We start from the raw sequence: 26,089 nt of genomic DNA, 5'->3' as shown, positions 1-26,089 counted from the left end.
GCACTTGAAGCTAGAACGACGTGCAACAACCATGCGAGCTTCAGTTTTCATCAAGGTCTTGTCGAGATAAAGTCGTTTCGTCGTTCCGACAGCCACGCGAAAGAGATCGTGAATAAAAAGCATTCCCTTTGATCTATTTCGTGACTCAACTCACACTCTTAGTTTTTCTCTGTTGTTCTCACAAAAATCACGTGGATCATCAAAAACGATGCAGGGAACTTTCGTTCGAATTGTTCTCCACCCACGTGAAACCTGAAGCTACATCTTTCATCGTGTAATTCAGTGTTTTTAACAATAAACAAACTCTTCGATTCATCTGTGAGATACTGTACATTCAAACTGTATTTATTATCGAAACTATCGATATTTTCAAAGTATCGGTTTCTCAGACTTTATTCTTCTTTTTTGAAAAAGAGCCTTGAATTTTTGCGGATGAAGGTTCAAAACGGATATCCGGTAAAACACAATTGATCTTCGAACGGCGGGTCACTGAGAAGGTGACAATTTTTAATTAACGTTAGACTCTTTTTCTCTCTTTTTAATTTCTAAATTTTTAAACTCTACCTTTGGCTCTTGTTTTACCTAGTAATCGATGGTTTTGTGTTGAAAGATTTAATTAGCTCATTTTATTGGAAGCATCGTTGTACACGTTCCGTAGGTTTGGGTCATGATTGACCCTGCTCCGTTGTTCGAGGGTTAAAGTGATCGCCTTCGAGATTCGGGATAATACTATATGGAAACGTCAACCGTGTCAGGGCATCATGAAGCCGCCGAAAAAAATCCTACAGAGCTTCTTGATCGTATTTCTATGAACAGCTGTCCGCCCAGCAGCTTTCCTGATAAGTTTCAAGACTTTTTCGACGCACTCAACGAAGATTCAAACGATCTACCCAGTATGCTCGAAGATAAGCTGATACCTAGGTAAATACTCTGGTTGTTTGTTAAAATTAAGTATTATTTAAATAGTCAATCTCTCAAATTTGGAATATTATTAATAAATAAATTTCGTAGTGGTGATTTATTAGAATAACTTGAGATTAGAAGTCTATGAAGGCCTAATATAATTTAATGACATAAAAGTACCATCAAATATTACTTATGCTACATCAATTTAATGTTTAAGGTTGCAAGAAAATAATTCCATAAATCTTTCATCAATATTCTTAATACGAAATTACTAATTTTTAGTCACAATAAATAATTAAGTAAGGTCAGGTGCATGGTTTCTTCTTCAAAGTCTGTAAAAGTCTGACACGACTTTATGACATAAAAGTATTACAAAAGAATGATTATATCATATCATTTTAAAGTGGAAAATTTCATGAAAATTATCACCTATTCGTTCCATCAATATTTTTATTACAAAAGAACGATTTTATCGTTTCTTTGTGACATTCTTGTTTTTCTTTATTCGTTTCATAAATTTAATCATTTCCTAACAACCTTGGAATATGTGTACAGACAGCAAATGTATTAATTACCTGCTACAGATAATACATTTTAACGAAGGAAGGCCATAATACTGTAAGCCCTTAGTAATGTTCGAAATGTCCCATGGAACGTGCCATCGGTCGTTACATGATGAAGTTTCATGGTACACGGTAAACAGATATAACCCAAATAGACGAAGATCAGAGAAGTTTCTCGCTATGCAGTAAGATATATTGCACAGACACGAAGTAAAGAGATGTTAAACAGAGTTCTAAACTACTGAAACGTCTTTGAGAAATGAGATAAAATGTCATCCAAGGACTAATTTATAGTCTCTGTTGAACTATCTGTCTTCTCTTCCTCATTAAATACTAATGAGGAATAATAACGATGATTATGCAAGCATGAGCTTTCAATATACGTGCACACAATTTATCCAAGTTTTAATTCGATTATCTTTCATCAATTTTCTATCTCTTTGAATTTAGGAAGTTTGATACTAGGACTAGGTAGGAATTAGAGGGTCTGGTATCCCCAAAATTGGTCTCCTTTTTATGTAAAATCTTATTTGAATTAAAAATAAATATTTGAATCGAAATAAAAAGCAATATAAAAATATTAGACACTGGATACTTTTATCAAAATTGGGGAACCTGGTCACCACTCCAAGAGTAGTTTACTTCAAGGGTCATAATTCACTTTCATATAGGCCACTTGATTTTTAATATAATTTTAATAAACTAAAAATCATTGTTGGATTACAAAGACGTAGAACAGAGTAGAAGGTTTAATAAAAATGAAATACCATATCTTTTATCCATGTTACAATCGTGCATGCAAAATGGAATGAACGTTTAATAGAATGGAATAGATAGAACAAGGGAAAATTTCTTCAAACTCGATATTCAACTGTTATAATTATACCTTTACCGCTATTATTGGAGAAGTCTGTTCAAAGTTCACCGATTCGTAACCTCTGTTGAAATACCTACATTTTTGTCCTCATTAAATCCTTAGTAATTGCGTAACAATCTGAAGGTAATGAAAATTTTGCTTATTTTAGAATCAAGCACGTTCACACTCCACTTATAGGCACGCTCTAAATTTATTCTGGCATAAAAGTGACGAGATGTTTATTACTAAAGATGCACTTGAAAATTTGAACAAGATTTCTTTTTTAAAAAACACATTCAAAAATAATTCCCATCTTGTCGCAGAAATTAATTAATCTTTTTTTTTTTAAATAAGTTTTGAAATGTAAAATAATTTTCTGTATAACGTTCTTTAGAAATAAATTTAATAATCCTGACCCATTATACAGATTTTATTTCAGTTCACTCGAACGAACCAGGCGACGGAAGCTTCCGTTTCCGTCAGTAATTACGATGCAATTATTTCTGGCAAAGCAATAATTATAATCTACGCAGATCCTAGTAGGAAGTCGATGTTGTCTCCAGAGAAAATAGAATCCTTTTAATCGTTCCTCGATTGTTCTGGCTATCCTTTAATCCATGGTTGTAAATCGTTCCTTCTACGAGATACGTGTGGGCAATTAAGTGCAATTAAAGTGGTAGAATTTAAAGGCAGTTTCCTCCGTTTATCGAATTTCGTTTCACTCTCAATACTAAATTATTGATTGCTTTTATTCTGACGATTCCACCCCTTGTATTCTAATGATTAGATTGTAAAGTTGAATGAATCTGGTAATTAAAAATAAATTTGACAAAGATTATTCATTCTTATCTGCAATTTTCTTATCATTATCAGAGTATACTATTAGGTATTCAAGTTCCACCTAATCAGGTTTTTAATTGGCGAGTTAATCAATCAAAAGATGGGCGAGAGAGTGTTGCGAATGTGGTCAATGTAGTAACCCTGTGTCTCTATTAATGTTGTTAGGGTTCTACGTAATCTCTATGGTTTCTCTGTATTTTCGAGGGAAACAACCCTGGCATTTATTTGATATTTACCTAAGCAATTAGGCACTTATTTAATGAGCACAAAATACCCACCTGCTCCTCTCGTCAATTAGTAGAAAAATGAAAAGGTGAAATTTCCTTCTTCTTCGAACGTAACGTCATTGCCACGTTATTGATAACATTTTGTATGAATGAAAGGGGGATGCGAAATAGCAAACGATAAATGGACCCGACAAAGGACATTAGAATTTTATCGCGAAATCACATTTCCTCGTATCCGAATTCGTACAAGTGTGGAACACGTGGAATACACCGGAGACGACCTTTCACGCGGAACGAAGCCACCTCGAGTGGAAGACTCTCAGATTCGGGTTTACACTGTAAAGCGATTTCATGGTAGCTCGATACGTGACAGATAAATCTTTAAGATACGAGCTGAAATAGAATGGAGTTATCGACCAATCCCTAATTTGATTGAGTAACTCGGCCAAGGATCCAGATTGATACTTCAATTCTGTGTTAATTAACCAGCCGCTATTATTCTTTTTTTCATTCAATGATTTTCGCTTCGTGTTCGCGGATAATAGGGTTACTCTTCACAATTAGATACGTTTTGTTCGGAAACCTTTTGATGATTCTTTATGAATATTGTTCGAGGTGTTAATTACATATTATTGTACTGGGTGTTTCGTAAGTGGTAGCAATTGAGTTGTTAACTAAATGACACAATTTCATGACATAAAAGTATCGTAAAATGACACTTATGGCGTGGCAATTTGAAGTCCAAAGTGTGATTCTAAACATGTCTTATTTTGTTTTTAATGAAAAGAATGAAGTATATTTCATTAACACATCGTTTGGTACAAATTGGTTTTGTACAGTTCGTTTGTTTCAACGAAGAATCAACCATTTTGTATCAAGATTATTAACAAATCGTTTACGTAGTAATTATCTGTAAAGTTTAATCTTTAAATTGATATACTATAAGAGTAAATTTGCAATATCTTTATGTCATGAAATTGCGTTAGACTTTTACTCTATCAAGAAACGAAACTTGAATTTTACTAGGGTTTACTGCTTGCTCTAATTGACAACCAATTACTTCGTATTCAGTTACTGTGTAGTCATGAGACGATAATGCAGTTATTTTTATCAAACTTCAAGTTTTAAATTGACGTGCTATAAGTATTATTTTGAGATACTTCTATGTCATGAAATCGTATCAGACTTTCCATGTTTCGTAATCAGTCATTTGTGATGGTATTTTTAAATAAAATAATACAGTGTTGAATAAGTCATGATTCCATGTATGCAAATCTTCTTTTATTGACTATAACTCTAATGAATATTTATTGAATTTCTATATTCTTTTTTATTTTGATATATTTCAATCCAAATTCAACGAATAAATTTAATGAACAGATAAATCGTAACGTACTTGACATTATTTTATTTTCGTTTACATAATTCAATATACATACATTCTGTAAATGAAACGCAGGTATAAACCAACCCACATACCTGGGGGTAATTATTCACTGTGAGAATTAAATCGGATATCAGCAGGAACGCATGAAATTATTCACAAGTTCAATTTGAACAGAAATTTCAAATTATATTTCTGCATTTACGTTCTAATATCTCCAATATATTTTAATAAATCAAGCGTAAGATCCATACCACTGGCTCACGAACGTATTTAAATATTATATTAAAAAAAATGCTATTTTATATTTGTAATTATTGTAACATATCGATATACTTGAACTATGAGCATCGGGAACATCAACAGAAGAGGCAACACAAACTGAACCGTGTTAACGAGCGAACTTCTCTCCTAATTCCTCTCGTGTAAACCAACTTTGACTAATATTAACAAGATCAACATTATGTTCCATCTCCTATCAATAATGTCTTTTCTTGATTTTATCCAACTTGATGAGCGTGTTTATCTCGACGAGAAATTTTAAACAAGTAAGCTTTTCCTTTTTGAAACGAGAAGAGAAGGCGCTTCTATCCTCTTGACTCAGCCTGTTTAAAATTGTTGTTGAACAAGGCAAAGGATCAATTATATGTTTTGTGCTAACTCATCATTGTCCTTTTAGACAACAGGAGGGCTCGAACTCAGACTCGAAGAGCCGACGATGGAGCAAGAGGGCTTTTCAAAGGAGAAGCAGCGAGGTCGAGGTTCGTTTGCATCGCAGCTCATTAACAGGATCAGTGCAAGGACATACCAGTGCCGATGGTCCGAAATCACCAACCCCTTCTAGACGACGCAGTTCCAGTATAGCGGTGGCCAGACCAACTCCAGATTTGCACAGGTAACTAATTTCATTGGATTAAATGAATTCATAATCAGAATATTAAAATTGGGAGAATTTTTATGCGTCTCATTTTCCTATAAAAAAGTGGCACTGTAGAGGAAAGAAATTCCACCACTCAATATAAACGTTTAATTTTCGCCGGAGAAATTCTGTGAATTATATTAAATTTTTCCAAATTTAATCTTAAATATCAAAATTGAAACAAAATTCAAAAGCCATTCAGTTCTCTCGTGAAAACAAAATTTCTGTAATACAATATAATTTTCATTATTCTCTATTTTCTTTTTTGATTTGATAAATTAAATACGGCTTCACAACGGAATATACATCGCATCGTGTTATTAATACATAAATTGAAATTAAATTGCAAAATAAATTATAACAAAACAATTTTCTTAAAGACATTTAATATACCAGTATAGAAATAACATCTGTTGCTTGTTTTTGAAGGAACTTCCTATGAAGGGAAGCTTTTAATTACAATACTTCTTTCAGAAAATAATTAAAAAAGGAATCATTTGAAATTACGCGGTATTCAAGAATCAATATTTTATTATTAGATATTGAATCACCAGAAATAAAGTTAACGAGGAACTTCAGTGAGAAAAAAAATATGAAAATCATTTACCCTCTCGGGAGAAGCTTTGAATAATCTGTTTTTCTTTTCTTAAGGAAACTAGTGGGACCCTTTTTACATCACAGTATCGTACAGTTAAGTTCTTGAATCTGATTATTCTCCCACTCAGCTCTGTTTTTAGTTTGAACATTTTACACGGCAATACTTCTGCCATCTTTCGCTTAATTGCTTTTTTAATTACTTTCAAGTTTGAAAAGATTTTAAATTATCTGGGAACTTAATCAAATGTTGACACCATTCTTCATCTTTATTCGTTATCCATTGAGCTAATTTTCCAAAAATTATCTTAACGAGTAATTATGATCTTTTAATTGACTTGTGAAAGATCCAAGTTTAATATTAATTTTTGTAGCTTCATTTTATCGTATCTTATTGTACCTTTTATGGAACCGAGTATAAAAATTGAATATTAAAATAGTATTCATGGAACAGTAAGTAATTGTAAGGTGTATTATTTAGTTAATAATAATTGCTAGATACCTTTCTTCTCTTGTTCCCTTTTAGATTTTTTGTCTCTCTGAATTTATTACATCCAGGACATTCATTTTAATATTTTTTCTACTTTTTCAAAATTAATGAATTTAAATACGTGCTTTTTTATTATTAAGTCCTGAGATTAAGTACTCTATAATTTAGAAGTTGAAGAGATTTGTAACTTGGGCTAAGCTTTATGTTCCAAGTACCTTTGAATTAAAAAAATGTTGTTATTAAATTATAAAATGTAGGATACCGTAGAAGCTATAAAAATAATTTTTAATTTCACTAAAACGCAATCTCAAATAATATCTTTATTATTATAATAATGACTTACATGCTAATAAATTGAAACGATTGTAACTCTCTGACATGAATTCATGACATAAAAGTATTGTAAAATGGCACTTATGCTATATCAATTTAAAGGTTAAAAAGTAATAAAAATAACTTTATAAACTATTCATTAATATTCTTCATACAGGATAATTAATTTCCAGTTGTATTGAATAATAACCAATTTCAATGCGCACCAAGTCTGACACGATTTGACATAACATAAAAATTTGAAACCTAAATCCTTCAAAATTACGACTTGCTGTTATTCCCAAGGTTAACGTAACAACATCGCAACAAACAAGATCTTTTATCACGAGCTGATAACAATTTTCCTCCAAACAATAGGTTTCTACAGGCAGAAGCTGGCCCATGGGGTCATTTATCACCTTCACCAAGGAGTCCCACTAGAACACCGGCCATTAGTCCTGGAGCAGTGTCGACCTCGTCTCACTTGAGTCCAGGAGCAAGCCCAGGTGGTCCAAGTCCGACAAGCCCAGCTGGACCAGCTGGTTCGTCCTCAGGATCTCGTGGTCCAGGACCAAGGCAATATCGTGGAAGGACCAGCAGTATGCCAGCGGTTCCAAGGCACAAGGTGAGTTATTATTTACGTGCATTGATTTTACGGCCATGTTAATTTCCACCTGCATTGTCGGGATTTGCATTGTTACATTCCGAGCAATTCCCTGTGGAATACTGGTAATCGTGATTAATCGACCGACTCTTATTGCAATGAAGATTGAAAGGTTGTTTTTGAATTAAAATTAGAGATAATCTTAGAAATGACTGATCCAGAATAGTGTATGATAACGAGTTGAAATTTTTATTGTTTTATTTTTGTAAATTATAAGAAATTATACTCTTTTTAGTTGAAATTTATTCTAAGAGGATGAAATTATCCTCTACAATTTATCAACAGTGAGGGATAAAAAAAATTCTAGATTTAATGACTTATCCAAATATAAAAAAAGGAGACATATTTATACTGAATTCGGCAAATTTTAAAAAATCATTTCACCCTTTCAGAGCAAATTTCGGATGAGAAAAGAAATGGTACTTCCGTATTTTTGCCGAAGGTAATAGTTAGAGTTAGTAAGATAACGCGTTACGATTGATTAAGATCGTTCCCCTTTAACTTCGTAAATTTTCATCTGTGCTGTTGAAAAGTTCGCGCAAGCTACTTCTTCGTTTACAATAGAGCTACGCGTTAGCAGCAAGATCAATAATGTTCCTGTTCCATTAATTTCTAGTATCGTTGTTAAATTACCAAACTACGTGATACCCTGTTGAAATACGTCCACGGGTATTAATGATCGTCGCCAGGCTAAATATCGTTGAAACGAACATTATAATTAATTGCACCTTTCAAAGAAAAGAAAACAGAGAAATTGGCTAGCAAGGAAACCATTCAACGGTTCGCGTATATTAAAAATGACTATAGTCACTCGATATTAATCGCCTGTTGCATATTAAAAAAATAATAAATAGATAAGTAAAGAAGGTACTCAGAGTAAGTAAGTATAGTCACGCAGTATTGATCGCCTGTTGTGTATAAAAAAAATAAATAATAATAAAAAGAGGCAATGGAATTGGTTAAAATAAAATGGAATAAAATGTTTTTTAAAAATATTTCTATATGGTTGAAGGAATTTTATATCTACAGTCTTTAATTGGATATTCCTATAGCGAAACGTTAATTTCCATGGCGGTCATTAGTAACCAATGCTTCAAATTTTATATAAGGTAATAATTAGTAATAATAAAAAGGAAACAAGTTTTGAGTAGAGTTAATATTATACTAATAATGCAAGATATCAATGTAAAAGCTTAATCAATTAACGTTTTAATCCGTTTTTTAATGAAAAATATCTATTTTTATTATAGTAGTAAATGTGTTTAAAATAATAATCTTTTCAATACACTATAATCTACTTGTTATGATACACGTAAATCTCAGTGTTACACAGTGCAAAATGTATACAAGAAAGTTTTCAATTTACGACAAAAATTTGATATATTACCTCGGAGTTGCACCACAGGGTTAAATTATGAATAATGTAACGAATATGAATTTCGTATCTCGAACTTACTTTTTACGTATCATAAGCTTGATGAAAGATTCAGATGATACTACTTACAATTACTTTAATGTATGGACCGAATGAAGCTCAAAGGGTGAACGGAATACTTTCACATTATGCAAGATTTCATATAAAACATCAAAGGGGTAAAAGAAAATGTATATTCAGTGTTGGAAAGCAACAATCCCTCATGCTTTCATTTTCTTTTTCTTCTTATATTTTGTATCGAACCAAGGGATATGCTCTCTCATTTAATGGAAACTTTACTAGGGGTGAATATCACGATACATCAATAATGTACGCATTGGAGTATGATTAAACGATTTTCTGCTATAAGTGCAACTCATTAATCATAGAAACTTTCGTGAACAGCTGGCAAATCGTTGGAATGTTTCAAGCAGAGGGACAGATTTGAACATGTTATCAGGGATGTATAAAATAAATTTTAAAGAAAATTGATTTTCAATATGCAAAGTGGATAATATTGAATTGGAAGAAATCATTATGAAATGAAAAATCAATCTTTGAAATATTCGAAAGTCATCATCATTGTGTTGTAGTCATTTCATTACATAAAAATATTTCAATATAGCACTTATGCTACGTCAATTGAAAGTTTAAATAGAATTCCTGTTATTAATTTTTGTAAGAAATATTATTTTTCTTTTTCACTTGATCAGCCATTTAAATTATTAATAAATTCGTACTAAATTGTATTAGAATATATCTTTAATATCAATATTGGACATTTGATATGAACGTTCACAATATGCACGAAAAGCAAATACACTCCAAAAGTACAGATATCAAAGAGCATTTTTACAAAAGGAAAACAGGACTAGGAGTGTCCTATTCGTAATTTAGCCTTCCACTTCGAGGGCTAGACCGACTTTGTGACCACCTCTTGTTATGTTAGAACAATCGACGTTAAAGGATAAGGTTAGCAGGACATGTGGATCGAGTCTGTGCTGCATACTCATACCCAGTTGTAGGTCGGTGTTGAATTTACATCGAAACGTTGATCTGTCGTCGATCTGGCATTTCGCACCGGTTCCAAGTGTCCATTTCTGCATTCCGCCAGTTCTGGCTAAAATACCATTGATCGCTGCGTCCCAATCCGAGTTCACTTGAAAAATAAAAAGACCATTGTTATTTCGTCAGTTTGAAATTTCATAGAATCATTGTGAGAGATTAGTTTCAAGTGAAATAAATTGTAACAGCAAGTATTTCAAAAATACTGCAATACTAAAAAATATGTAAAATTTTAAGGGTACTATAAAAATAAAAAATGCTTAAAATTTTCAAACCCTGTGATAGGAGAGATTTGAAAAATATTGAAATAGCCAGGATATGAGAAAACGAAGGCAAGGTATTAAATTCCGGAAACACCCTATGGATAAATGAATGTGGAGTATACTGGTGTTAATTTCAAGAGAACTTTTCAATCATGATTAGTAATATCGATTCACAGCGACAGTAATGCGAATGAAACAGACGTGCATAAATTATGCAAGCCGTTGTTCCACCTACACAATACCATTCCTCGCTTCGAACGAATTGAAATTACGTTTGCGCGGTATTTTCATCAATGTGTTCGAGAAAAGTTGACCCGATCTAGCATCAAAGTTGCACACTGTTCTAATCAGACCACACCCGTACAGTTTTCAAATCAGTACTGGGAATATAATTTTCATTAGAAATTCAATAATAGTCTTACGTGTTTATAGTGGAATATTAATTGATTAATACATAGTGTATCATATGGTGATTATACTCCATGCTAATTAAGCAATATTCAGAATAATCCTGGCGCTGTTCTCATTAAGGCTTTCATTTCAGACTCTTGAAATTTCCTTGAATTTTGAAATAATATAAATTAAAAAATCAAACAAAAATTTTTAGATTAATTCCAGTTATTTGTCACATAAAAGTTTGACTTGAATAACGAGTATTAGATCTTAAGAAATTTATCAAAGCGTTTTTTGAAAAATATATATTAAAAATTTTTTTTTAGAAATAATTTTGAGGCAGGTAATCAGGAAAAAATCCATATAGCTCATTATTGAACAAACTTTCTTTTCCGTATAAAAGTATGCAACTCACGATGCATCGTTCAATGAAACTACGTACAACCCCTTTTCAATTTCCTCTGACAGCAGTTTCCTTTGTGAGAATTTCACTCTTCTGCTTGTCCGACATTCGAAACATTTAAGCCATTCATGTAACAAAGTTCGAGAGCAGTTAACGAACAGGGTTCATTGGTCAACCGGAAATCAATGAATTCAAAGGAATACCTGTTTCCAGTGTACTTGTGTTAACGTTTAAATCCATCATTAAAACGATAGATTTCGGAATGATCATTTCGAAAATTCTTGCGTGGGATTAAAAATCGATTCGGGTGTTACCTTCAAACTTTTGAAATGTTATTTACACGCAACCCTTATTTTAAAGGGCAGATTAGCAGCTTGTAAATTCAGATTCATATTTTTGTAGAGGATATAATATATTTTTATGAAAATTTTTTTCTGTCTCATGTACAGAATTTTCAAATCTTTTACTTTTGAATAGCAATATAATTATAGAACATTTCTTTTTAAAAATAATTAATAACTTATATGGAATTATCTTTTTAACTTATTTCCAATTGATCATATTTGAGCAATTAAAATCATTTTAACTTCCTTGGAATTAACTTTTTAACGTATGTGAAGAACATGTTAACTTATTTGAAATCTAGAATTTTGCAATTAATTAAAAATTTGTAACCTTTGTATAAGAGAGACAGTCCATATTCGTTCGGTATGGAGACACATCGAAAATGAAATCCGACGTCACGGTAAAGATAAGTCATGCCAATGTCATTCTTCGTCATTCTATTTGTTTCCGTGCTATATCCACCTTGATAACCGATCATCAGGCCCTTTATAGCTGTCACGATTGATCCCAATACGTTTATATTCGAATTGAAGTCACTAGCTATAAATAAAATAAATTTGTTCATTTAGAAATCTTCCAGTTTTCAGCGTGAAATAAAATTATCTGATCGCTGTTACTATTATGCCAATCAACGTGTTAAACATTTTTTGCTTTATTTTAACGAATGACATATTTCACTAAAGTTGAAATATTCCGTACATGTATAACACGGTTATATTCAGAAATCTAAATTAATTGAAATTTTGTTTCTCCATGTCAGTAAATTGGATCGTTTCAAAAACTTTTTCTCTCTGTTCCATACGCTTTTATTAGTAAATACGAAACGTTCCATAACTCTGAACCTGACGACAGTTTAACTTCAATATTTGCAGCGTATACGCTAAAATTTGTCTGGTGTCTGTGTAAACGAGAACAGGACAAAATTATTAAACGATTTTCGATAATTGTAAGTTCATTTAATCATTAATTGCATAAATGCAAATGCAAGGTGTTGTGCGTAGATAATATGTCAATTGTATGTGCAAAGTTGAGGATAACGATTGGGTCAAATAATTAACACATTCTCAGCTGGTAATTTTGTCGCTTTTCTAATACTGAAAATTAGAAAATTTATTTTACGATAATGAAAATTGCTTGCAAGAGTGTTAAGAGAATTACATTGAATGCCGGGTGAGTTTCGTAAAACCTATTCGCAGTGCTAAAATGAAATTTTATTGTTCACTTTTAAATGAACCTAAGTTAACATCCAAATGTAATTATACCTAATTGCAGTTGTAATTGTAATTTTCGAATTCAACTATAATCTACGTAAATTTGATCGTAAGTTAATTAATGAAAAACGGTAAAATCGACTAACAGATCGAACAGACTGCGTTAACGTTTTCTTGGTTGCATTTGAGCCCACATTTTATAGCTCCAGCAACAGTTGCAGGATTGTAGCTGAGTTCTGATAGCAGACCCATACTCGATATTGGGAATCCATTTACGGTGTAACCTAACATCATGGTACCGTCTGTTGTCCATTGTTGCCGAAAAATTCCGTATTCGTTCGTGTTGTATTCTACGTGTGCGGCACCAGTTAACTGTAATTATAAAATTACCAAAAAGTGTATTCTTTTTAAAAAGTCAAATTTTTTAAAAATAACATTCTCTCTATCATAGATCAAGATTTGTTAAAATTTTCAAATATCTAGCTTTGATAATTAAGACTTTCCTTAATTTTCTGCTCTATAATTATAATCCATAATTCTGTTTAATTTTCTTTACAATTATTCGAAGATTGTTTTACCTTCGAATCGTCGAAATACAATCGCAAATCACTGTCTACTTGCACGCCACCAGATCCTGCTTTACCAGTCAATTTCATGAGACTTTTGCCATAATGGTAACCAGTAGTGAACACATCCCTTGCACTTTTTCCGAGATCTGCGAAGCTCGGCACAGACATGACGTGTTATTTAGAAAAGGTTGACGATGAGTAGGGCACCAACGATAATCGATTTAACTGTAAGAAGAAAGAAGATAGCGGCATTTTTACACTGATAACTTATAAAGAAATCGATAATGTAAAATTCTAATAAAAAATTTATTGGGATTATATTAGTAATTAAAATAATCAATATTGTAATCTATGTTCGATAGGGTTCGATATTTATTCAACCATCGTTTTATTTTTTACATGGATATATTTTTAAGGAATGCAATATTTTTTGAAATATTTCATACAATATTTCATATTAAGAAGGTACCTGAGGTATAGCTAGAGCCATCAATATTATGTAGTCTAGTAAAAGTTTCTACACGAGGATTTGGTGTTGATTAATTCTGTTATATGGAGCATATATGCTGTTATAAACAACAGGTTCACATCATGTTTCAACATATTTCATCTTCTGTGTCTCATTACCCTAGTGAGACAGGGAAGATGCACAGTTGCCCTACATTATTTTTCTTTCTTTTGTGAGCTGTACAATAGGATGTCACTAGAATCTTCATTCACAGAATAATGAACTACAAGTTGTGTTTGTTCTGTTTCGTTTCATTATTTTGCACAACTTAAACACTTGTTGCATTTTTTTCTTAGGAGAAAAGGACCAGTTGATCCATTAATTATTAGAAGCCAGAAATATATTATTTTTAAGACAGAATTTTATATTGTATTATAAACAGCTCCCTCCAAGGCTTTAAACTAAACATGCTTTAATTCAATGAGTATTAATATAATTTATTCGCAATTATTTATTTATATTTAATTGCAAATATATTTTTGGAATTAAAACTAACTTTGCTCTTATCAATTTGAAAAAATGATACCTAAATTAAATAATGGCCCTAAGAAACTATTTTAATTGGAATTAAATTTGGAAATCGGAAGAAGGATTAAAATTTATACTAATTATTTTGCATTTGACAAATATCATTTCAAAGATATATAACTTCAGCTTGAATTCATACAATACCACGAACTTTCATTGATATGAATCTGATACGTTTCGTAGAATTCGTTCAATAATCCAGTACTGCGAATACATAATCGAAGGAAAGCGAAATAATTTCTTCAAATGAAAGCTCGTTGAGAAAGTTCGTGAGAAGGGGTTGCATGTATGAAAGGTTAAGGGCCATTCACCAGATTGAAACGTCGATGTGACTGGACTCGACGATTGACGCGACGACCCTCTCGATCGCGTGCAACATCGCCGTCTTTTAACCTTCCTTTATAACGGCGGATCACTTGCCGAAAACTTGCGATACTTCCAGATTTTTTTTTTGTGATCAGTTATCAAAGGCAATAACAGTGCCGTTTGACGTATCTTGCGATTAACATGCCGCGAGAATCACTGCGAGCATCGTCGTGGAAGGCAATGATCAACGACTTAAAGTTGGATAAGTATTATAATTTGAGGAATACATTTTCAAATTAATAGAAAAATGAGAAGAAGTACTAGAAAAAGCAAATGACTATGTTCATAAAAATATGGAACATTAATTTAATTTTTAAAACTCAGAAATTATGAAAAATTTAGAATTATTAATTATAAGTTGATTCATGGAATTAGTTTAACAAGGTAACAGGAATAACCCCTTAATTCTTCTAATGGTCATATTGATGGACAGGGTTTCACTTTGACCCTAATCCCTCATACAGATCACTTATCGAATCCCACAAAGCTTAAAATATTGATTTGATTAAAAATTTTTATATAAACAATTTATTTTGTACCTTCAATGCTAAGTTGAGAGATTAGCGATCTTTTCCTTCTGCAAATGAATGAATTGTGACTAATTCATCCCCTTTAAATTCCTTTACCCTTCAAAATTAGTAAAAGAAGTAAAATTCGTTTCAAAGAGCAAGCTAATTTTGACGTTTGAACGAATATTTCGTGGAAGAGCGATTCTAGCCAGTTCAGTTTCGTACGAGGTCCGTGAAATTATTTCCTCGTCTCGTGCAGGTTAATTTCGCAGCACGTGCGCTTTATTTGTAGCTTACGATGAGAGAGAATCGTGTCGCGTTTCGAACAAAAGCGCCGGGAATAGAAGCGTATCGCATAAATCCCTGATGAATTTTCACGCATGAACTCGATACGAATTTGTGCATTGTGACTTTCGCTTTCATGATCGATTTAATTTTTGTTATATTCCAAACGAAAAAATCCTATTAAGTTTTCTTTTTTTATATCCAACAAAAGGTTATTGATTTGATTTTTATTTATTTGATTTTCGTTGATTTCATTTTTATTGCTTTAATTTTGACGATTTGATCGCGAGCTTACAGATTTAATTCATACTATAAATGTGTCGCCATTTTTATCTACCTCTTCAACAAATAAAATTTGTTGCAATACTATTAAGACCCAGAACATATTTTTCTTGAAAATATGAAAGGAACTAAGAATCCTTGCACAAAAGGTGAAACCCTTTGTATACAAAATAACAGGTAGATATGATACTTCTTCAATAAAGAAAGTTCAAGATATGAATAAGATTTGAAGAATGCAAAATAACAAAAAATCAATAAACTATGTTACGACAGAAGTTTGAAATTTATTTTACATTAAAAGAAGACTTACTTTGTACACAACGTGTTTCTATTTTACATAACTTTCACGTTTTACTTTGATTCTGTATAAGAAATTTCTTTTCCAAGAAATTCAAGTAGACTATTGAGATCCTTTACAAGACAGTTTTATTACAGATAAAATTTTATACATTTTATCTCTGTAGTTGGGCCAAAATGATTTTGTATATGCCTTGCAAGGGTTAAGCAAGAATGATCGTTGCTGTTGCAGCCAATGCTTGCTGAAACGAAACGCGGTGGCGCCAACGGGACTGACGAGGGTGAAACCGAGAATGGCGTGGAATATTACAGACTAAGATCATTTTCCATAACAGCGAACGGGGTCTACAACCTCGGGGATTCGTTGAAAAGCCGTCGCAGCAAAAGCATCAACAGTGTCACATCCTCTGGCACAAGTTGCAGCAGCACTAGGGAAGCAAGGTTACTTAGGTAAGTACCAAGAATTATTTCAATAATAGAATTTCCGGAAATCAATTTTGTTTATTGCATTCCTTAGAAATATGAACATTTTACAATGTATTGTTACATTTTGGTAACAAAATTTGTAGTATTTCAATATTGAACGATACTAGGAAAAGAATTCTTTTTTAATAAAATAAATATGAAATTTTAATATGTCATTTCATATAACTTTAGCTCGTCAGTGACAGCGGATTTATATTTCTGTTTTGAACATTTAATACTTTTTTAATAGTAAAATAAAAAAATAGATGGAAAATGTTGGTTCAATTTCAAATGCACATTATTTTTGTTTGTGAAACCTCCTGCTAGTAAAAGTCATATTAAATAAGACTCTTGGGGATTTTCTTACTTCATTCGAGACTGTGAGTTAATGCTGTTTCAAAAGATCACATAAAGTAGCTATTGAATATTATTTAACTTTTCCTAATCTTTAAGAATTTAAAGAATTTTCAACCGGAAATATTTGATACAAAGTTTAAATTCTATTGAAAGCATAAATGCATGGAGAAAAGTTGTGGAATTGAATCAGTGAAGATAATTGGTAACGAATGGCGGAAGCTTTCAATTTCGCGATATTGAATATAAACATAAAAATAGAATATAATTGAATTTGCATGGGGTAAAATGTTACAATTGTCAGGTGGCTCTAGCCTTGGATGTCGAAGCCCGCCACTTGTCTTTCCTCTCGCGAAGCAATTAACAGCCGTGTAATTAACGTCGAGCAATTACATCCAGCTTGGTGTGTTCGCGGCTCGGGTAACGGCTGACGGAAGCCAAAAGATCCTTCTCCCTTACGATTCCACTTAAAGAGATTAAAGGAGCCTTTCTTGCGTTTCCCTGCTCGTTCGTCTCGTATAATTTTCCACCGGGTTTCCGCGCTTGAATCCCAAAAGGTTATATCGCTGTCGCAAAACGACCAAACTTCCCTGAGCAGATTGCGGTGCAACAAGATGTAATCTCAGCGAGTGCTCTTCTATGAGGAAAAATCTGAAAAATCATCAAGAAACTTTCGATAAAGAATGAAAACTGACTAATTTAACGGTTAGATGGTTCATTAATGTATGTAAAATAATTGAAAAACTGTTTCACTGACATAAACGCAGAGTATTAGGTAATTGGTGGTATAACTTGGGAAAAGGTGACTCAAAATTAGAATTGGTTTAGTTTAGATATTGAATTAAAAAATATACTATGTATTTGTTACCTTTTAATTTACTCTCACATTAATTAAAAATTGCAAAATAATTTATGATAGTTTGAAACATAGATAATTGCACTATTTTCTCAAAAATAAAGCTTCATATGAAAACATTATATTCTACATTTTCATTTTATTTTTTCATGTTAAATCATCCCTCTTCAATGTTTTACCACCAATTATATGATATTCTGTATATTTTATGATTTCCAAAGTAATGTTACTCATATTTAATATTTATAGTACTGAAAAGTCTAGTACATTTTTATACACAATCTTGTTCCATTAATGCACGAATTTAAATATTATTCAGAAAATAAAAATTCAAATTGTGGTACTTTTTCCAGAGTTTGAATTAACCGGGCTGATAAGATCCATTAAAGAACCACAAGGCAAGCAACTCGCGCAACAAACGTTCTTTTTTTTTTACTTGGTCGATCGATACGATTCCACCAGTCAGCCACATTTTCTCGATTTTTTTTTTTCTTTCCGTTTGTTTCAGCTCCGCGTCGCAGCTTTCTGGCATGGAAGCTGAGGAGGACACGTGCAACGAACGAGTGGCCACTTACAAAGTCGGCATGTTGGGTGCATCGGGGGTTGGTAAAACCGCCCTCACCGCGCAGTTCACCACCAGCGATTATATCTGCGCCTACGACACATCACTCGGTAGTGTATAATAAATATTTGATATGAAGTTTCGCACAATAATGATATAAATGTGAAATTATTATTCCATTATTAATATACCAATTCCATGTTATATTAATATGTTGAATTTGGTGGAATTAATTTTATTCGTTCTCTTTGTTAATATACTGTTTCTGTATTTAATTTAATTCTTTTGGTATGACAGTCTGTACCGGAAATCGCTTCAATATTTTTCTATTAGGTGGTTGCTTATTAAATGACAGGTTCTGAAACATTGAACATCTGACGTAATTTCATGACAGAAAAGTATCATAAAATGGTACTTGTGCTATATCAATTTAAAGCTTAAAATATAATGAAAATAATTACGTAAGGATTTCATGAACATTCTTATTACAAAATGGCTGATCTTTCATGGGAACAAATAATAGATCATATATGTTATTGTAATTAGTAATCAGCCATCTCGTATAAAAGATATTGAAGAAGCACTTATGTAGAAATTTAAATCAAGCTTTAAGTTTTAAATTGATGTATGATAAATCCTATTTTGAGATACTTTTATGTCATCAATTTGTGTTAGACTCTATATATCTCGAAATTAATTATTCTCTGCTGTATCTGGCAAGCCGCCATTTTATATTTAGAATTGCAATGGAACATTTATATAAACATTTAATTTAAACCTTAAGCTTTAATTTGATATAGTATAAATGCTACTTTACGATACTTTTATGTCATGAAATCATTTCAGACTCAATATGTTTGAAAGTTGGTCATTTAATACGATACGAGCTAATATTTAACTAGTAATTTCGTTCGATTCGCTGAGTTTCTTTAATTAATTTTATAAATTTCTCTAACAATTTCCAAGTACGTAGTTTGAAATTGTTTATCGCAAATTCTGGAAACGTTACCAAGTTCGTAGTTATGAAAGTTGGCGTAATTTCAAGCGAAATGTTTCCTCGACACAGCATACGCTTCGAGCCAAATCGATTTCAACCGTTTCGAGATTTCACGGAACGTTTCGAGGCCTGCATTTAATACCTTTCAAAGTTTACTCTTGTCTTTGAATTACTCGATAAGACCGCTGCTTGACCTTCTGCTCTCAGATTCAATATCGCCTACGCGAATGAAATGGTGGGCCTTCGAATTCAAAATTCATTTAACCCTTTTGCGACCGAATTTCTCTTCTTTTCTCCTTATAAATTATAATAGCAGATATTATAATTTATAAGAATATTTGTAAGAATAATTAATTTTGAAATAAAGTCTAAAGGGGATTAGAACAATGTTAATTTCTTTCCAAAATTAGTTATAATAATATTTTCTCTAGTTGTTGAATAACAGTTCGTATCTTTTTTGAAAGAAGTAAAGCGTGACAAATCGAATAAGTGACGCGATTATATGGTCAATGGGGGTTGTTCGAGGTACAAGCACCCGCAAATGCAAATTGTAGTCGATCTGCTGGTGTGATTTGTACTTGAACAGGAAATGTAGGTAGGAAAGTGACGTCGTTTACATTCGACGCGAATGAATAGTCGAATAATGTTGATTGTCTGCCATTTCTCCAACAGCTTTTCTCCCTTTTTGCATTAAAAGCTTTTCATTTGCTGCGAAATAAGAGAAATACGACTCACAGGCTGTTTGCCTGAAGATAAAAATTATTGTCCCTTTCCCGATTTCATTAGTATAATCTCTGCTTAATATTCCTACATTAGCAAGTTATTAATGAAAAAGGAACAGATTAGCAAATTTTTCTTCTTTTTAATTATAATATTGTTAATTAGCACAGTCAACCGGAGCTGATTAAATTAAATCAACTGTTTAAGCATTAATTTACGAACTAATTAAATGTTTCATGAATTAATTACTTAGGCGGTTTACCTGAATTTCATATTTCTGTAATAAGTAGCATTCAATTAGAGTGTTTGTTGCAATGTTATAATAAAAGAGTCGTAAAACTAATTTTAATAAATTAAAAACGAGTCCATAAACTAAAAAGTAACATACTTGAAAACTGAATAATTTTCATTTTATTTTAAATAGTTTAATTCGAGAAAAAGAATCACAACTGGTAATAAAAGTTATTTCTTTCTTTTTCTACGGAATTGTGAAACCTTAATGTTTAATAAGCAAATGAGATCAAATTTCTTTTGATTAAGTATGATAGAAAGGAGACCCGCGGTTCGTTAGCTCTATTCTCATTTTTCTTGAGAAATTTCCCTTTCACGCTACTCCACGATTGTTACGAAGGAATTGATATTAATGTCATTGTCAGAGAAGCCATTTTCATTTGGGTGGTTATTTTTCTTGAATAAAAAAATGACATCGATCTCCGTTGCCCTTTTCATAATGAGAAACTGGAGGAAGGTATCTTCTTAAGAAACAAGTCGTGTCGTCATTTTTCTACTCATTTCTGCAATATTAATATTGATTCCATTTTTTTTTTTAATAGTCTGATATTAAAAATCGCGGAAACAGACAAAATTCTGATTACTAATAATTAAAAATATCAAATTTAAGGAATATATTAGGAAAAGGTGGAAATAAATAACTGATGCTAAGGAAGTTAATATTATTTTATTATTGAAATTTGTTTCAGACGAAGAATACGGACAAAAGACCGTTTCCGTGATGTTGAACGGTCAGGAAACGGAACTAGAGATCATTGATCATCCTGCAGCAGAGATGTCAGTAAGTGTAACGTTGTTAAATTCTGTAATAAAGAAGAAAAATATATCATACTTTATCTATTTAAGTATCAGGTTATTTTATAAATCATGTCATTCTCTATGAAGAATATTTCTCATTTGTTTTTTTTATGATTAACATTTTCGTGTACTCTTAATATAATGTAGTAAGCAAAAAAGTTAAATGAACAAATTGTTTGAAAATATCTAATAATTTTTGTTTGGAGGTATGGAAGTAATAACGTTAATTCTCATTGCCATTTATAATTAATTAATTAAAACACCATTTAGCGTAAGCTTCATTTGAAATATTAATTATTTAGACAATAAAAAATATTCTTTGAATTTCAAAATTTTCTGCAACGCGTTATTTACTTTAGAACGTAACATACATTTAATAATTTACCTGACACGACAAAGTTTCGGTTAATTATAGAAAATTCATTCTAAACTTTCTTGTTTTCTTCCCGTTTTGCGACCATCAGGTAGATATTTTCATAAACTCTGCCCCTCATAACGAAAACATTAACCAAGTTATTCAAAGCGGTGAACTTATCTCTACTTAACATCGTGTTACTTTTATCTTGCTTGAATTTCACAAGATTACATTATAAATTCAATTTACCTCAGGTACAAAGAAAAAGGTGTACCAGATTCTAGATTGAATTAAAATTAAACTTAACTGATTCTTACGATCAAATTCAATTTTACTAGCACTTTCAATGAATTTATCAATGAATCTTTATATTTTATAAGATTAACGAGCATCTCTTATATAATTATGAAATGTACAGAATTAGCAAATGTGATTCTTTTTATAAGAACAAGTTAGTGTAATTAAGGTCGAATGAAAGAAAGGAAACTTTATCTCTCCAGCCTTCACCTTTGGATTAATGAAATCTGCGTTCCCCGGAATGGAGACTTCGTGTTAGATCCTTTTCCAAGCACGGAGAATCGACACATTGCTTTTCCTCTTATGAGCTGTTTCTCCTTTATGGAGGATCGTTGTATTGCGTGACCAGATTTTCAACATACACTTGTATCACAAGTTCCGATAAAACTTCGTTAAATGTTCTTTTTCTCGGTAATCTTAACGCTAAAAGTAAAACTCGGAAAGTAATATACAAATTTTACTAAAACTTGTACAACGATACTTAAATTTTTAAGAAAATAGATCTGAAATTAAATTTAAATTCTAAATTTAGATTTCCTAGTTTAGATCCTCAGTTTTCTTATTATTATTTAGGCTTCTTTTTTCTACGTAGAACAAGAAAATTTAGATTAGGTTTTCCCTGAGTTTCTTCAAGATTCTCCCAAAATTAAAGTCAAATGGTGGGAGGATCCTCTCTATACCTACCTTCTTAATCAGAAACCTACGTTGCGCCCTTGCTAATTAATTATTAAATTACCCCTCCTTAATAGACAATTTTCTAGAGCCATTATTTCGTTTAGGCGTAAAGGCAAACAAATTTTCTTTGCAGTGTCTGAAAATTTAAAGAGTTTGTAACATTATTTTTCTATTTGCTCTAATTAGGTAGAAACATTTTGCTCGACCTACAACCCCGACGTTTACGTGGTAGTTTATTCCGTGGTAGACAGACGAAGCTTAAAGATGGCTGAGGAAACTCTAATGTATCTATGGAAAAGCGATTACATGGCAAGCCACGGAGTGATCCTCGTCGGGAACAAAGTTGATCTTGAGCGGAAACGTGAGGTTCCGTCTGTTGGTGAGTTATAGAAATAACAAGGGAACTTTGTAACGAGTTATACACGTCGCTTGTTATTTACATATTAACCCTTTTCAACGTGTGTCTCGTTCATTCATGCGATGCATAAAGCGTGTGAAAACTACATCGCCATTTTCCCTAGAAAAGTTTACTATACTCTGTTGTCAATGTAATATTTACAAATAAATTTTCTAAGTTACTGGACTTACGCCAGTGCTGAATAATCAAAACTTTCTAATAATGATAGATAAAATCAATGTCCACTGAAAAAGTAGTATCTAACATTTTCCTTAACGAATTTCAAAGTAATTAACAATTGTTAAAGTAACAAATTTCAAGCGAAATTCGTGGTTTCTCTCTCAATAGTTGGTCGACGTCTGGCGAACAACTGCGGTTGCAAATTCATCGAAACTTCCTCGGGGCTGGCCCACCATGTGGACGAACTACTAGTCGGTATCCTGGCGCAAATTAAACTGAATCCGCAACGAGATCGAGATCAGGCGACCAGACGAAAAAGAAGTAAAAATCGTAGAAAGATCCTGAAACACCTGCTGGGCTTCAAAAGAAAAACCAAAAGCTGCGAGGATCTTTTCGTTCTCTAACGTTCGAAACTACAGGTCTACGAAGAATCCTGAATTTCATTTTTCATGAAACTTTAAACACCTATAATTTTATTTAAATTAATATTTATTAATGAAAAGGTGGTTGTAAAAATCCATGAATTGTTCGAAATGATATATTTCAGTGTTTATTTTAATTAGAAATTTGTTGCATTAATAAAACGTTTGTTTGTTTGTAAATTATACTTTTCTGTTCTGTGCTGCGTAGGTCATTAATGGCATTTTAATTAAACAAGAAAAATGTGTTTCTTAATTTAACTTTAAAAAGAAAATTGTCTATACAGGAATTTTATTCTCATTCATTGTTCACTGTAATTATTTTATAGTAAGAGCATTTGTAAAAAATTTGTGTAGTCATATTCTACAAACTTTAAACTTCGAAATGATGTATTATAAATATTTTGAGATGGTTTTGTGTTATGAAATCTCGCCAGATTGTGTTGTGTCACGAAAATCGGCCATTTGACATGGAACAGTGTAATAGAAGGATTCGATAAAATTAGCATAAGATTTCGAAGACATACGAGGCGTCTGGAGCATCATGAGAAATATATGTTTCTCTTGAAACGATCGTGCATTTCGGAGATCTCCTTTGGGGGATGGAATTTGCATATCCTGAAAAGTGTAATGGAAGCATGTGTCCGAAAGGATTTCCTTGTCGAAGTTGATTTAAATGTGAAAGAGGAAGACGTCCAAAGGAATTATTTATTCAACTTTGAACGTATTGATCTGTAGAGAAACATACCATGGAGAACTACTAGCAGACTTGACAGTTTTCTAGAGTGAAAAGCTTCTTCAGGAAGTTTTTCTATGATATGCAAAACAACAAAGGAATTGTAAGTAGGTATTGGTTTTAGACGTCTCGTATGTGAAACGATATTATAGCTGTGCGATGAAAGTTTTAAGAATACGATTAAGGATTAGAGGATAAGAAAACGAAAATAAAAGTGACTTTGGTCATGCCATATCGAAAGTATAATTTGTTCTTGATACCGATTAGTATACTGTACATTATCGCTTTGTAACCCAAACGAATCAAACTGGCGTCGTTGCCACAACATACTGTTTGATCACCTTGATACAGGGATGAATATTAATGCAATTTTTTGAAGTATGATATATTATAATTCATACAAATTAGGGCGATGACATGACATACTGCTTTAAGTCGCCCCCACACTTTGCTCTTCGGTCATTTTAACACTTTGATGGCCAGACTTTTGTATAATACTTCTATAATGTATTCTTTTCACATTGACAAGATTATATTTTAAAGTTTCTATAATACATATATATAAATATATATAATAAAAATACCAAAGTTCATATTGTAATTAATATATGATGTAACAAGTGAGTATAAGCAATCAATTAAAGTCATAATATTAAATATTAAAGATTGAATCCCTCCTATATTAATGAGTCTAAATAATCTATTAGGAATTTTTGAAAAAACAAAATTGTATTAAATATTCAAGTAAGTGTAGTAGCGGATTAAAGCAACACGTCCTCTCGGATGATTTGTTTAATTGCTCTAATATTCATCCCTGCCTTGATATTTCTGCGACAGTATTTACAATAGTTGTATAAGATTATGAAAAATAATATCAATTGCTGACAACTACCATGGACCAAATTTATGTACCAATTACAAATTAAAACATTCGCAGAAGTATCGAAATGATTAAACAGCATATCGTGCTGGATGCTAAGATCGGCATATGGTTTGTTTGGCCATTCCTATTCTAAAATGTATTGTAAATAAATATTATTTAGAGAACTACATAGATGTACTTCGTTTATTCTGTATTTTAAATCCTGAGGAAATATATTCATCTTCATTTTTATCATATTCATTACTCTTATCCTGAGGAAGCCAAATAAAATCCCTTATCATTTTCATGCCAAATGCAACATTATCGGTTCAGAATAGAATAAGACAGTAGCGCTGTTGTAATCGTAGGAAAGAGTGACTACAGATCACCGACGAGAGATTGTCCTTTGAGAACGGGCGCCATCTTCTGTATCCTAGTATAAAAATGTGAAATACTTTGCACTGCAACAGTCTAACGCACGTTGATGGTAATATCAAAAACTATATCCCGTCAATCAATCAGTGTCGCGAGTTCTCAGCCTTGCCATATTACCGCAATAAGAGGAACAGCAAGGGGAGGTTGATCCAACCATTCCCTCAACACTAATCGTAAATATGACGGCTTCACCATCAAAACCGATGGGGCCGTGAGGGCTGCTGGCGTAAGGAATTGAGGTTTCGTACGCCTTTGCACGCAGCCCGATAAGCTGGTATCGGGTGCGACCTCCGGTATCGGCCACACGGTATGCAGCAGGGGGAGGTCTTAATTTGGACCTCCCCCGAGATAGACACCCGTGTGCCAGCCGTAGAGGGTTCTGGAGTAAAATACATAAGGTACCAGAGCCCTCCTTTAGCGCCAGTGTCGGTCGCCGTGGGGTTTTAGTCAGTAAGAATCTGACACTCCCCCGCTGTCCTCCCCTCAGGGGACGGCGG

General features: G+C 32.4%; 2 protein-coding genes across 5 annotated transcripts; one reads left to right on the top strand and one right to left on the bottom strand.

Annotated features, from left to right (window-relative positions):
- The first annotated feature begins 14 nt into the window (after positions 1 to 14).
- LOC114871984 (GTP-binding protein RAD-like) lies at positions 15 to 25,345 on the top strand. 4 transcript variants are annotated; one of them, XM_029178657.2, is made up of 11 exons: positions 15 to 318; positions 415 to 497; positions 659 to 921; positions 5,456 to 5,671; positions 6,347 to 6,385; positions 7,470 to 7,716; positions 16,426 to 16,643; positions 18,377 to 18,540; positions 21,128 to 21,219; positions 22,750 to 22,942; positions 23,309 to 25,345. In XM_029178657.2, exons 3-11 carry the CDS (start codon positions 734 to 736, stop codon positions 23,542 to 23,544), a joined length of 1,593 nt encoding a protein of 530 aa, XP_029034490.2. In that variant the 5' UTR covers positions 15 to 318; positions 415 to 497; positions 659 to 733; the 3' UTR covers positions 23,545 to 25,345. The 4 variants fall into 4 exon arrangements, with proteins under 4 accessions (XP_029034490.2, XP_029034494.2, XP_029034491.2 ...); XM_029178661.2 differs by lacking the exon at positions 415 to 497 and having other exon boundaries at positions 15 to 274; XM_029178658.2 differs by lacking the exon at positions 415 to 497.
- Positions 10,001 to 13,600, bottom strand: LOC114871985 (voltage-dependent anion-selective channel protein 1-like). Its single transcript, XM_029178663.1, has 4 exons — positions 13,428 to 13,600; positions 12,996 to 13,221; positions 11,969 to 12,178; positions 10,001 to 10,328 (listed from the first exon to the last, which is right to left on the bottom strand). The coding sequence occupies exons 1-4, from the start codon at positions 13,584 to 13,586 to the stop codon at positions 10,063 to 10,065; spliced, it is 861 nt and encodes a 286-aa protein (XP_029034496.1). The 5' UTR covers positions 13,587 to 13,600; the 3' UTR covers positions 10,001 to 10,062.
- Positions 25,346 to 26,089: the final 744 nt, after the last annotated feature.

This window comes from Osmia bicornis, chromosome 6 (genome assembly GCF_907164935.1).
Source record: "Osmia bicornis bicornis chromosome 6, iOsmBic2.1, whole genome shotgun sequence".
Classification (NCBI taxonomy): domain Eukaryota; kingdom Metazoa; phylum Arthropoda; class Insecta; order Hymenoptera; family Megachilidae; genus Osmia; species Osmia bicornis.
Note: the sequence above shows the minus strand (reverse complement) of the source record. Positions and strands in the feature narration are given on the sequence as shown.

Bases quoted from the DNA above. Each gene is read 5' to 3' on its own strand.
- LOC114871984 (XM_029178661.2), top strand. From the start codon at position 734: ATGGAAACGTCAACCGTGTCAGGGCATCATGAAGCCGCCGAAAAAAAT. The intron at 21,220-22,749 runs GTAAGTGTAACG...TGCTCTAATTAG, and splicing joins ATCCTGCAGCAGAGATGTCA to GTAGAAACATTTTGCTCGAC. The intron at 22,943-23,308 runs GTGAGTTATAGA...CTCTCTCAATAG, and splicing joins ACGTGAGGTTCCGTCTGTTG to TTGGTCGACGTCTGGCGAAC.
- LOC114871985 (XM_029178663.1), bottom strand. From the start codon at position 13,586: ATGTCTGTGCCGAGCTTCGCAGATCTCGGAAAAAGTGCAAGGGATGTG. The intron at 12,179-12,995 runs GTTAGTCGATTT...TTTTATTTATAG, and splicing joins TAACGCAGTCTGTTCGATCT to CTAGTGACTTCAATTCGAAT. The intron at 10,329-11,968 runs GTTACAAATTTT...TTATTTTTCAAG, and splicing joins ACTGTCTCTCTTATACAAAG to TGAACTCGGATTGGGACGCA.